The 13096-nt window shown below is 44.8% G+C and overlaps 1 protein-coding gene across 1 annotated transcript; it reads right to left on the bottom strand.

The window, feature by feature from the left end:
• Positions 1-8945: 8945 nt before the first annotated feature.
• On the bottom strand, positions 8946-9391 carry LOC308038440 (gallinacin-10-like; the record flags this gene model as incomplete). The annotated part of the gene is made up of 2 exons (XM_080340966.1): positions 8946-9082; positions 9337-9391. 2 exons carry the CDS (start codon positions 9389-9391, stop codon positions 8946-8948), a joined length of 192 nt encoding a protein of 63 aa, XP_080197092.1.
• Positions 9392-13096: the final 3705 nt, after the last annotated feature.

Genomic DNA, 13096 nt, shown 5'->3' with positions numbered 1-13096 from the left:
GACTGCCAGCTGTCAGTGGTGTGAAGACACTCGAAGATGGACAGAAGCTGATGCTTGAGGCAGAAGATGCCCAGTCTCTGTATTTATAAAGGCTTTGGGATGGAGCAGTGCAGAGAACTAGGGGGGTGGAGGAGTTATTGTCTGAAAAATAGCGAGTTCATTGCCCTATTACTATAGAGACCAATGATGTAAAAAGATGTTGCAACCCAACACATTTGAAGATTCCTGGAGCTACGCAATGACCAAATTGCACTGGCTGACCTGAGCAGCCAAATCCCTCCGTGTTTGCACATCCTGTGCCAGCTGGTGGGCTGCACCCGGGGAGGACACGGGATTGGAGGACAATGGAGGTGGGTTCCTGTGATCTGCAATACTGTCAACTGTGCAGATCTGCTGATGCCCTGTGGCTCTTCGCCATGGCCTTGTGTCAGCCAGTCCTCTTGCCATCCGCCAGGCACGGTGAGCGTAGTTTTTTGCATTTGATGATCTTAAAGGTCTTTTCCAACCAAAATGATTCTGTGATTCTATGATTCTAAAGGCACGGCAGCTGATCTGCAAGGCTGCGTGAAACAAGGAGGCAACAAACCCTCCTCCTTGAATGCAGAAAGGGATCAGAGCTTTAGTCCTTGCTCTTCAGTCTTCTTGCTCTTCAGTCTTGGAGTTATAGGGCTGCAACTGAAGAAGGCAGGGTAGGAGTGAAAGTGTGTATATTCCCCATCCTGCCTATGAAATCTGCAGACATGGTAGTAGCTCCAGTCTCCCAGATGTTCCTCTAGAATGACTCAGAGCTCCATTGCTCTCCACATCTTACGTTTGTGACTTTAGCCATGGAATTGTACCAAAACTTGCAGAAGAAGTCATTAGACAGAAAAGACTGGAAGGGACAGTAGTGTGTGCTGTGCTACACTGTCATAGGAGACTACATCCCAATTCCCTTTTGGCAATCAACTAAGCTCTGTCCTGAAATGGTGAGGTTGTGTGGCTCCCTGCTGCTACAGTCACTGAATTCCCATACCCTACTCTGGTGGTCTGAACCTTCTTCCAAAGTCTAGCTTTTGTGGAGAGTCTAAATCTCCTCATTCTTTGCCCAAAAGGATTTCGACTTAATAACATTTTTCATCTCTGCTAGTCACCTTCCTGACCTGGTTATGAAGATACTCACATCTCTTTCTGATTTCGTAGATTCAACGTACTAAGTCTAGTTGTGTGTGGTGTCTCCACATCTCTTATCACCTTGTAATCTTTTCAGTATCTGAAAAAAAGGAAAAAAATTAGATTTTTTTTTTCGTGCCTGTGAAGGACCAGATGTATATAAGATGGATCAGAGAAAGTGTCACCAGAGTTCCACTCCTGAGACATGCGAGAACTGCAAGAGTGTGTTAGTGTGTTGATTTGGTGTTTTTCCAGACAAACCGTATAAGCCAAGAATAGTTAATGAAATCAAGTCATGAGGGTGCTTAATTTTTTACCACTTCAGTGAGGGCAGCAGATTGAAACAACGGAGAATAACGGCAGGAGGTGAGCATAGTCTGTGCACAGAGGGCAGAGAGGTCTCTGTCTGGCAAATCAACCACAACAAATTGGGTGTAGGGCATGAAATGGGTGCTTCAGTCTCTGAAAAAACACATTAGTTCATTCTGTCACAACTTGGATTTAGAAAGAAGCAAACATTTTCTTTACAGCAAAGGGCAGGTGAGGAGGTTGAGGAGGGTCAAGAGGATGCAGGTGGAAAGGAGGTGAATTCTCCTCCATGCTTCATAAGCATTTATCCCTGCTTAGCAGGTTGGGCGACTATGTAATACTGGTAGAACAGACAGAATGGGCACCATGGCCCCTGAGGTCCAAAGGAAGGAGGGGGAGCCTCAGATCCATCTGTCTCGTGTGATGGGCACAACACCCAGAAGATGTCTGGGGGTCTCAAGGACACATCTCCCTCCCTTTGTACCTCCCAGATTGCCAGGCGGCGGTTGCTGTGATGAAGTTCTTGGGGAACATGATGAGAAAATGAAGCTTCAGAGCTCTGCCAGGGAGCTGTGAGAACTGGGGTGGGCAGTGGTGGGCTGTTGCCTTTACAGTTGGCATCTTTACCAACCCCATACATGCAGATGAGGGGTACAGGAGATGGAATAATGTGCACCTCATACTCTGTACTGTGTTGCCTGCAGCTTTTGCTTCAGACAGGCAATAGGGAAGGAATTCTATATCATCTCTCCTCTGTTTTCTTTCTGAACATGGGAAAATAAGTTTTGAGGAGTCAGTCTTTGATGTTAAAATGTTCTATGTCTGTGTGTGTGCTGGGAATTAATTTTAAGCAGGACAAAAGGAACATTGACGAGCTCTCTGATTTCTGATCTGTGATCTAGGGCATAGACACAACCCCACAACCCAAGACACCTGCTCAAGGTTTCAGATAGGCACCTCATCCACATGCACCCTCAGTATCACTTTTGAAAACAGAGCATAGCCAGAAAAAGGGAAAGAAATGGGCTGTCCATGATCATGAAACATGGCCAGCCACACAGAAACCATCAAGGGTGAAGCTTGCTTGCAAAAATAATAGGATTTAGTGGAGAAGGAAAATGCACCTGTCTACTCCTTGCATAATTCTCCTCCTGTCTGTCCCAGGTGGCATGAAGGGCAGGGTTGTTTGTTTTGAGGAGTGAAACTGCTGATCTTAACCTGCTGGGGCTGGCTCATGCCATCAGACATTGTTTAATGTTATTTGGAAGCAAACAATATCAGGGAGATGGAAAGAAAGGGGGAACATCTCCATCCTCATCACCTCCTTCCCCCAGCTCTGGCTGGAGAGCAGCAGCGTCAGTGCTTGTCCTGGGTCCAGGTTCCCTCCAAGGAAAGGTAAATACACCCAGGGCCATGACAGCCCCCTTGAAGACTGCTTGATACCGGGGAATGGGAGCCTGAGCAAGGTGCCCCATTCTGCACTGGTGTGGCCTCACCTGGAGCACTATGGGCAGTTTTGGGCCCCATGGTATAAAAAAAATATATAAAGCTACTGGAGAGTGTCCAGAAGAGACTATGAAGTTGGTGAAGGGTTTGTAGGGGAAGCCGTGTGAGGAGCGGTTGAAGTCACTTGGCTTGTTCAGTCTGGAGAAGAGGAGACTGAGGGGAGAGCTCGTGGTGGCTGCAGCTTCATCACAAGGGGAGCAGGAGGAGCAGGGCTGAGCTCTTCTCTTTGGTGACCAGTGACAGAACCCCAGGGAATGGCAGGAAGATGTGCCAGGGAAGGGTCAGTTGGACATGAGGAAAAGGTTCTTCACCCAGAGGTGCTGGACACTGAACAGGCTCCCCAGGGAGGTGTCACGGCACCAAGCCTGACAGTGTTCAAGAAGACTGGACAACGTCCTCAGACACACGGTGTGACCTGTGGGGTTGTCCTGTGCAGGGACAGGAGTTGGACTCCATGATCCTTGTGGGTCCTGTCCAACTCAGGACATCCTATGGTTCTATGAGTCTATGATTCCATAATTCTTCTGTCTCCTTGAGCAGTAGGAGAAGATGCTGGCAAAGAGTCATCAGCATGCAGAGAAAGCAGTAGGGCTGTTATTGATGGGAAGGTCTTGGCATGTCTGTTGGAGTTAATATTTGACCTAGTAGCAAAGGAGTGGGTGTGGGATTTCGTATGGGATCTGTCCTTGTGAAAAAATGGCAATTTGTCACCCAGAAAGAGTAAATTCATCACTTTGTCTCACTGTTCGTTCAGGAGGTTGTTGGCTTGCTGTTTGCCTTTTCAATTTGGGAAATCACCATTCGTGGTCTGTTATCTGGGTTGCAGGGCATCAAGTGCAAATGTCACTGGACTTGAAGGAGAGTCACTGATTTTAATTGCAACTGATGGGCAACTAATCTGCCAGAACAGATGGGGAGAATTAATTCAGTGAAAATTTCCTATGGTCCAGGAGTAAACAAAAAGGTGGAAAGATCAGTGGTGTTGAACTCCCCTGTCCCAAAGTTAAATACAAGTAAAAAAATGATGGTGAGAGGCACAGATGTTTACAGACAGTGGGTGGAAGGTACATGATGTTCGTTCCCCTTGATGAAGCACTTGACAGAGGCTGCTCATGCATGAAACTGGGTTTCAGTGGGAGAACTTCAGAATTAGTGACTGAAAGGTCATGAGAACCTCTCCAATCTGACTCCCTGCTGTGGAAGAGAGCTGTGAGAGGAAGAATCCACTGATCAGTAAATGTTTGGAAGGTCTTCATCCCAACCACCATTTTGAAAACAATTCTATTCTTCAGGTGCTCAATTAGGAGGTTTTCTGAGGTCCTGCATTAGCTTTGGAAGGTGTACGTCAATCAAGAGATCTCTTTTCTGCCATATGTTGAGCCGCACTATCAAACAGTTTGGGATCACTCACCTTTCTGTCAGCTCTCCAAGGGAAAAAAACACAATTATGTCCTAGGGGGGAAGTTCTCAGTAAACGCAAAATGAAGAGCTTATTGGGAAGAACTCTCAGTGTTCAGTGCATGAGAGAGAAAAGCCAGCAAACTAGGGCAGGAGAAGCAGTTCTCTGTAGGGTAAGTGACACAGGAGAGCTGTGTGATCCATCCTGCATGAGACCAACCCCAGGCTCCACTCAGGGGACTTGGGAAGTGCAGGAGTGAGAAAGAGACTCCATAGGTTCCATGGAACTTGGGCAGAAAGAGGAAAGTGAGCCTGAAATTACCCATGTATGGCAATGAGAATGGTTGCTGAGGTGAAACAAAGACCTTGATGGACATGAGGTGAAACATCTAGAGACAGAAGTGGAGACTACCTCATTTGGATTAACACCTTTATGACTTAAGCACTAGAGATGTGTTTTGTTGGGACAGTAAGGAAATATGAGGCTCAGTCCATCCTAAATTCATCCAGAAATTATTTTCAGGAGTAACTCGAGGGATGGAGAACAGATCATCTATATTTGTAGTAGTAAGTGAACAGGTCCAGGTTATGGGCAGTGAGATGTGCTTGCTAAATGGTTAGCAATGGTTGTTTAAATGTTATCAGGAAATTTGTTTGGGTTAGCCAAACATCTTTGTGGACAAATCTTGGGCATGGTTCAGGGATTAGCATAGACCAAGAACAGCTTTTGGTGCACATCTTGAATACAGCTGTCCTATTTTGGGGGCAAGAAACATAGTGAGTGGTTTTACATTTCACCAGAAAACTGTTTCTGGACTTTATAGTTGCTGATACAAATGTAAGGTTACTCTAGTCAGGCAGATTACTCGAGGCAGCTTCAAGAATGGATTCCTGCTACATCCTCAGACCTTCTCTGTCAAAGAACCCTCAGAAGTAGGTGGAATATGTGGCCCTTCGGTGCCATTTAACACAGAATATGGTATTGTTGTAGGTATTGGTTCAGAAGAAAGTTATCTAACCTCATTTGACAGATCCAAAGCTATGAAGTCAAGAGATTTGTTTTTTCCTTGCACAAATATAGTTTATAGAAACCTGGTACAGGTTATTTCCAACAGCGAAAATTTGAACATGTTATCCTCTTCAGACTAACTGGACAGAAGCATTGTCAAGCTTTCAATAAGGAAGTTAAAACAAGAAGAAGTAAATAAAATGCTGCACAACCTCTGTGGTAATTTGACTTTTTTGTTTTCTCATTACCTTTCTGGGTTTGGTTTGGGTTCTTTTTAGACTCTTCAGATACAAAAAATAAAGAGGCTACCGTTGTGGGGAATGAGCATCTCTTTCTTTGGCTTGATAGAGCTCCAAATTCAGAAACATGGAGATGAATTAAATTTCTTAAAAGTAGGCTACAATGCAGTGGTAAAGTTCCAAGCTTTTTTCTAATGATGACAAAATCAGACGTGTGTTGCCCTAACTTCTTTTCAACATAGATGTAGGAAATGAACTCCAAAAAACGGTCTTGTGGCCTCCATGGCTAGCTGTGATGGGAGAAAAGAAGTTGATTGTGCATCTGTAACTGTTAGATGAAACAATGACAAACATCTTGATTTTGCATTTTTAGCACTATCGGGCTCATGGCTATATCTGTACTACTGAATAAAACACACCATTTAATTTCCTTTTATGACTGCTGCTGAACACAGGTTTGATGTTTTCAAAAACAGCCTATATATCGCCCCAGATCTTGTTTCTGGATGGAGATAGTTCAGCCCCCGTCACTGTGTTTATGAAGTCAGGAATATATGTATACATATGTAAGGTTTGCAATACTGGAGGTGTTTCTTGATTACCGTTTTGTCATCCACTTACTACCAAGAGTTGCTTGTACAGTTCTTCACACTAATTTTTCAGCTTGGTCATCTTGATTATTTTAATATCATCATTAAACCTCATTGCTGTTCTACCCATCCTCTTTTCCAAATCGCTTGGGAATATGGGAGGCTGCATGGACTTATCTGTTTGCAAAGATTACATGACCCAACAAGAGTTAAAACCCCGGAGAAAATTCCTGTTAGTGACAGTAAGAGACAACAGTTCTTGGTTTAAGAAGACATTTATTTTTGTGTGTGAGTAAAATAATAATATATATATTGCTTCACACCCTCCAAGAGCGGCATGAACCGGAACTGATTGAACATCTCTGTGAGGTAGGCTGGAAGAGGTGGCCAAGGTGCCAAAGTGGCTTGTATATTAAAAGCAGAAAAGGGAGTGACTTCAGTGAAGGAAAAACTGGATCTCCAGAAGCAGTGTGCCAACAGGAGTGACCTCTGGAAGCTTCTTTCAATGCTCAATTACAGGAGGGTTTAGATAAGGGAGGAATCCATCAAAATCACCTCTCCAAGGCAAAGGAAATGCTGCTTGTGCAAGAGCACTGACCCAGGAAAGCCTTCTCTTCTTACTTTACCAAAATCCTGTAAGGATACAAAGGATCTTGTTATTTTGCTGAAATGTAGTCTAAGCTCAGTCTGTAAAAGCCTCAATACCCATTAAATAACTTTCAGAATAAATTAACAGGTTGAGTTCAGCCTGCAGGTTTAAAAACCTATATTTAGATGCCAACATGTGTGCTGGGTATCTAGGTCTGCAGATATCCTGTCCATGGGAGCTATGGTCACTGGCAAAGTAGTTGCATTTCCACTAGTAATAAAATTCTGATTCAGATCACCCAAAAATAAAGATCGGAGATTTGATCTAGTTACTTATTCACACAAGTCCAGGGCCATTTGAAGAGCTCTGGGGTATGTGCTTGGACTCCAGACACCTTTTCCGAAAAGCGATGTTTTCCCATGGATCATGAGCTATGTCAGCCAGATTGTGTATATGATTTAAATACTCCAAGGCACCTCAGATGTCACTGAGCATCTCAGTGTAGCTTACTGTATGGAACACTTTGTGTCTAATTTCAAATATTTCTTTTCAGTAGGTTGAACCCTCAGTTGGAAAAAAAAAAATATATATTTTACTTTAGAATACATTGTTGGTTTCAACTTCTACTGCTGTATTGATCAAGTCAGGTATAAATCTAACAGCCCAACGGGAAGAGTTTTAATCCTGAATATTAACATCCATCAATGTCACCTGTGGGTACATTCTTCTAAGAAAGAGTGTTTCTGCAGAAAAATTAACACCTGGAACCAAACCCGAGAGTCATTGTTCCTTTCCCAGCCCCAGTTCTCTTCAGATGATGCCCAACAGATGTTGTTACAGAAGTTTGATGTTGGAGATCTGCCACCTGCTCCTACCCGTCTATTTGCCATCAGTAGAAACTGCTTCTTAAAGAGAAAGTTTGTTCACAGAAAGAGGGATAGAGTCATTCTCTTATGAAACCATCTAATACCAGGCTGGTTCTGTACCATTTACTTTCCTGAGTTCCTAAGTGGATGCTTCCTTAGCATCTTCATCTGCTGGCAACAAACATGTCTTGTTATTGGTTTGATTTGTGTTTCCTGAAACCATTGCTTGGCTCAGAATCCTCATGTGCTGGACAAATGCTACAAAACCTCTTCCCTAGAACAGTCTCATTGCATTTGCTTCAGTTTCTGGGAATATTTAAACCCTGGAAATTTTATAAATAACAGAATAAGGAATTCTGGAAAATTCAGGAATTACGTGTCTGAGTCTTTCCTTTATTTTGAACCAGGCTCTGTCCAGTCACATCAGTGTCTGAGGATCTGCCTGAACGTCTCTTATTATGTCATCACACCTGTCATTTTCACCAAAAGACAGAGAAACCTCTTCTAATTTGCCACTCAATTCAGTGTATGTGATAGTCACTGCAGCTGGCAATGCTTGTCAAGTGGCTATAAGTGGGACAAAATTATTAAGAATTAAATCCTTGAGAAATATGTTTAATTCTAAGCTAAATACATTTGTCAAAATCGCATTCAAAACCTTAAGGAAATAAAAAATCTTTCTACCAGGGAAACTCCACACATCATTAGAAAGTGGCCTCCGAAATCAAAAGTGAAATGCACACCCAGTTTTCTCCAGTCACTAACAAATTCACTCTTCCTCACCTTTCTAGAAGCTGCACAGTGGTGGATGGGAGGAACAAGAGATGAGAGGAGAACAAGAAACAGGGTTTTGTGAACATTATTTCTCCTTTAAAATTTAATTTTCTAGGTAATTTTAGAAATGAAAAGAACAGAGAGAAGGAGGTGACATAGTTTCCATTCATGGGTGAAAATACTGTGAGATATTTTCCTTGCAATTTCTTGGGGGGAAAAAAAAATCCGTATCAGAATTTAAAATAAAGGGAAAAATAAGGAATTCTGGGAAATTTTGACCCTCCTGAACTTCGTATCTCATGCATAACTTCCATCAGAATGAATTGTCTCCTTAAATATTCATCTGTGATGTATACCTGTTCATCCTCCATCTGGACTTGCTCACAAACGGCTGTCCTACACGCTCCACAGAGTTGTGCGTATTATTCAAATAATATGATGAATTGTATCTAGAAACAGTAGATAAAACAGCAGAACAAAAATGCCCTCTGATGCCTTTTGGTCCTGCAGCACTTACTTTGAACAGCAGACCAGCAACCCCCCGTGGCACGACCCTGATACGGTGAAGGTGGGTGGGCATGCTCCAGCACGGCAGAAACTCCCCTGACTCCTGCACGCTGCGGTATCAGGAAAAATAGGATCTGCAGAACCTGTGGGATGGGAAAAACGTCAAAATATTCATTTTCAGCCTAAACTTATAATGGATAAATATGCAATAAATCATGTGTTGCGTTTTAGGAAGACATCCCCCATGAGCACGGATGTTCTTGGTCCCATCGCTGCGTAGCACCATCCCAACACCATCATATTTTGTCTGCTGGGTGGTGAGTGCTTTCTTCCTCCTATGCTCATACTTATGCTTATAAAGCCCTTTCATTCTTTGTAGAATTTATTTTCTTCTCACCTGGAGCAGCCTGGAAGAGGAGGAAAACAGCGAAGAGCAGGTAGAGGATCCTCATGGCTACCAGTTGTTTGTGGACTGCCTTCTCCTGCAAAGCACCTGAAAAACCGATGGAGGATGAAATTTGCTTGTGGAAGAGGTTAGGAAAGGCACTTGGTATTTATAGGGTCTGTGTGATCATGTAAAGTTGATGGCTGAGTGGTTTGTCAATCAGTAACTATGATCAACCTTCCAGAAAGCAGAATGGTGATCCCCCTGATCGCAGGTTGCAATAAAATGTGTGGCGAACATGTTGCAACCCCCAAGGGTGAATTTCCACTGGCCATGCTGGTTACATAACGTGACCATCAGCCAAGCCCCAACGAGCTGCACTTGTTCGCATGGATCTTGCAGACCGGTTCCCAACACAGACATGGGGATGGGTGAAGGAGGGGGCATGGGAGCCAGCCAAGGTTGGAGTCTAGTCCCAGTGTTGACCCTGGATCTGTCACTTGCTGACAAGTCACATAACATTTTGTCTTTTTCTCCCCATTTCTGTCACCGGGCAGATGATGTCAAAGGCAGAGGAAAGCATTGGGAAACATTTCAGATGATGTAACTTTGCTTTGTCACTTTTTAAACAGGTTTCAGGACATCCTCCCCCACTGCAGAGGGCTGACACAGAGTCAGACACCAAGCTGGGAGGAGTGGCTGACACTGAAAGCTGTGCCGCCATCAGAGACCTGGACAGGCTGGAGAGCTGGGCAGGGAAAAATTTAATGAAATATAAGAAGGGAAAGTGTAGAGTCTTGTATATAGACAGGAACAACCCCAGGTTCCAGTATAAGTTGGGGAATGACCTATTAGAGAGCGATGTAGGGGAAAGGGACCTGGGGATCCTGGTGAACAGCAGGATGACCATGAACCAGCACTGGGCCTTTGTGGCCAGGAAGGCCAATGGTACCTGGGGTGGATTAGAAGGGGGGTGGTCAGTAGGTCAGAGAGGTTCTCCTGCCCCTCTACTCTGCCCTGGGGAGACCACACCTGGAATCTTGTGTCCAGTTGTGGCCCCTCAGTTCCAGCAGGACAGGGAACTGCTGGAGAGAGTCCAGCGCAGCCACCAAGATGCTGAAGGGAGTGGAGCATCTCCCGTGTGAGGAAAGGCTGAGGGAGCTGGGGCTCTGGAGCTGGACAAGAGGAGACTGAGGGGTGACTCATTCATGGGGATCAATATGGAAAAGGTGAGTGTCAGGAAGATGGAGCCAGGCTCTGCCTGATGACAACCAGTGGTAGGACAGGGGCTAATGGGTACAAACTGGAACACAAGAGGTTCCACTTAAATCTGAGAAGAAACTTCTTCCCAGTGAGGGTGTCAGAGCCTGGCCCAGGCTGCCCAGGGGGATTGTGGAGTCTCCTTCTCTGCAGACGTTCCAACCCGCCTGGACACCTTCCTGTGTAACCTCATCTGGGTGTTCCTGCTCCATGGGGGGATTGCACTGGATGAGCTTTCCAGGTCCCTTCCAATCCCTGACATTCTGAGATTCTGTGATTCTGTCCCTCCTTTAATTCTCACTTACATCCAACCTTGAGTGCTTTGCTTTTTTTCCAGCCTTTGACATCTTCTTTTGTTTCCCCACTTATTGCCCCAAAAGGTTGGGAGAAAGAGCTGATTCCATAAGAATCTAGTCAGACATAATGCCTCGAAGTGCAATATCTTCTTTTTCTTCACTTCAGAGCTGTAAATTTTCTGAGAAGCATTGGTTAGGAGATCATTGTACTGAAGGATTTTCTTCACAAAATCCTGGGCTTGTAGATGTCAAATGACTGCAACAGCTGTGCACCCTTGAGAATCCTCCCTTTGCACATAATAAACAGGTTAATCTCTGTCAAAGCCCAAATGTTTCTTCAGTTCCTAGCTCTGGTATTCTGGTTGAGCGGTTTGCTTCCTTATTACCTCATTTATTATATTTAACTGGAAGTTAATGGTATTTTTGTTCTGAGAATTATTTGTAGGATTAAAACATTACTGTTGTTTATGTTTAATCTGCAAAATAACAAGCAGGCTTAAGCAGCTGAGAAAATACTAACAAGGTGAGTTACCTAAGTGTTCATGCAGCGAATAACAGTAAGATAAACACCGATTTCCCTCTTCCACCCATAAAATCTAAATATCAGAAAAAAATACCAAGCACTCCAGAATGTCCTTTTTTTGTGTGTGTCCTTGCTTAGAAAGAGATTTTTTTTTTCCTGCCAGCAACTCTCCCGCTTTCCCCATTTCTAACAGAGACTTGATTTATCTCTCTTCTGTTTTCTCTTTCAGCAAGGTGTGGGATGCCCTGACAGAGAGACCTGGAAAATGAACATGAAGAAACCAGGAAACAAAACCCTTTGTTTTTTTATGGAGGAAGATCCATGGAAATGTGATTTTCTACCCATCTGCTTTTCATATAGATGGGACAACAGTGTTATGATGTTTTGCAAACAGAAGTGTGTTTTTTGAGTGGTCATTGTCACTCCAGTCTTCAAAAAGGGCAGGAAGGAGGACCTGGATAACTATAGACCAGTCAGCCTCACCTCCATCCCTGGGAAAGTGATGGAATGACTTATCTTTGGTGCCATTTCAAGCCATATCAAGCATAAGAGGGTCATTAGGTACGGTCAACATGGCTTCACCAAGGGGAAGTTGTGCTTGACCAGCCTCATTGACTTTTATGAGGACATAACAAGGTGGATAAATGATGGCAGAGCAGTGGATGTGGTCTAACTTGACTTCAGTAAGGTATTTGACACAGTCTCCCACAGCATCCTCACAGCTAAACTGAGGGAGTCCAGGCTGGATGATCGAGTAGTGAGGTGGACTGTGAACTGGCTGAATGGAAGAGGCCAGAGAGTTGTGGTCAATGGGGCAGAGTCCAGTTGGAGGCCTGGATCCACTGGAGTGCCTCAGGGGTCAGTACTGAGGCCTGTATTATTCAATGTATTCATCAATGATTTGGACGAGGGAATAGAGTGACTGTCAGCAAGTTTGCTGGTGACACCAAGCTGGGAGGAGTGGTGACACTGGAAGCTGTGCTGCCATCAGAGACCTGGACAGGCTGGGGAGTTGGGCAGAGAAAAATTTAATGAAATATAACATGGGAAAGTGTAGAGTCTTGTATATGAGCAGGAACAACCCCAGGTTCCAGTGTAAGTTGGGGAATGACCTATTAGAGAACAGTGTAGGGGAAAGGGACCTGGGGGTCCTGGGGACAGCAGGGTGACCATGAGCCAGCACTGGGCCCTTGTGCCCAGGAAGCCAATGGTACCTGGGGTGGGTTAGAAGGGGGTGGTCAGTAGGTCAGAGAGGTTCTCCTGCCCCTCTACTCTGCCCTGGGGAGACCACACCTGGAATCTTGTGTCCAGTTGTGGCCCCTCAGTTCCAGCAGGACAGGGAACTGCTGCAGAGAGTCCAGCGCAGCCACCAAGATGCTGAAGGGAGTGGAGCATCTCCCGTGTGAGGAAGGGCTGAGGGAGCTGGGGCTCTGGAGCTGGACAAGAGGAGACTGAGGGGGGACTCATTCATGGTGATCAATACGGAAAGGGGGAGCGTCAGAATGATGCAGCCAGGCTCTTCTCAGTGACAACCAATGGTAGGACAAGGGGTAACGGATACAAACTGGAAGACAAGAGGTTCCACTTAAATTTGAGAAGAAACTTCTTCTCAGTGAGGGTGGCAGAGCCTGGCCCAGGCTGCCCAGGGAGGTTGTGGAGTCTCCTTCTCTGCAGACATTCCAACCCGCCTGGA

This window comes from Nesoenas mayeri (assembly GCF_963082525.1).
Source record: "Nesoenas mayeri genome assembly, chromosome: 3".
Classification (NCBI taxonomy): domain Eukaryota; kingdom Metazoa; phylum Chordata; class Aves; order Columbiformes; family Columbidae; genus Nesoenas; species Nesoenas mayeri.
This window is presented reverse-complemented; position numbering and strand designations above follow the sequence as displayed.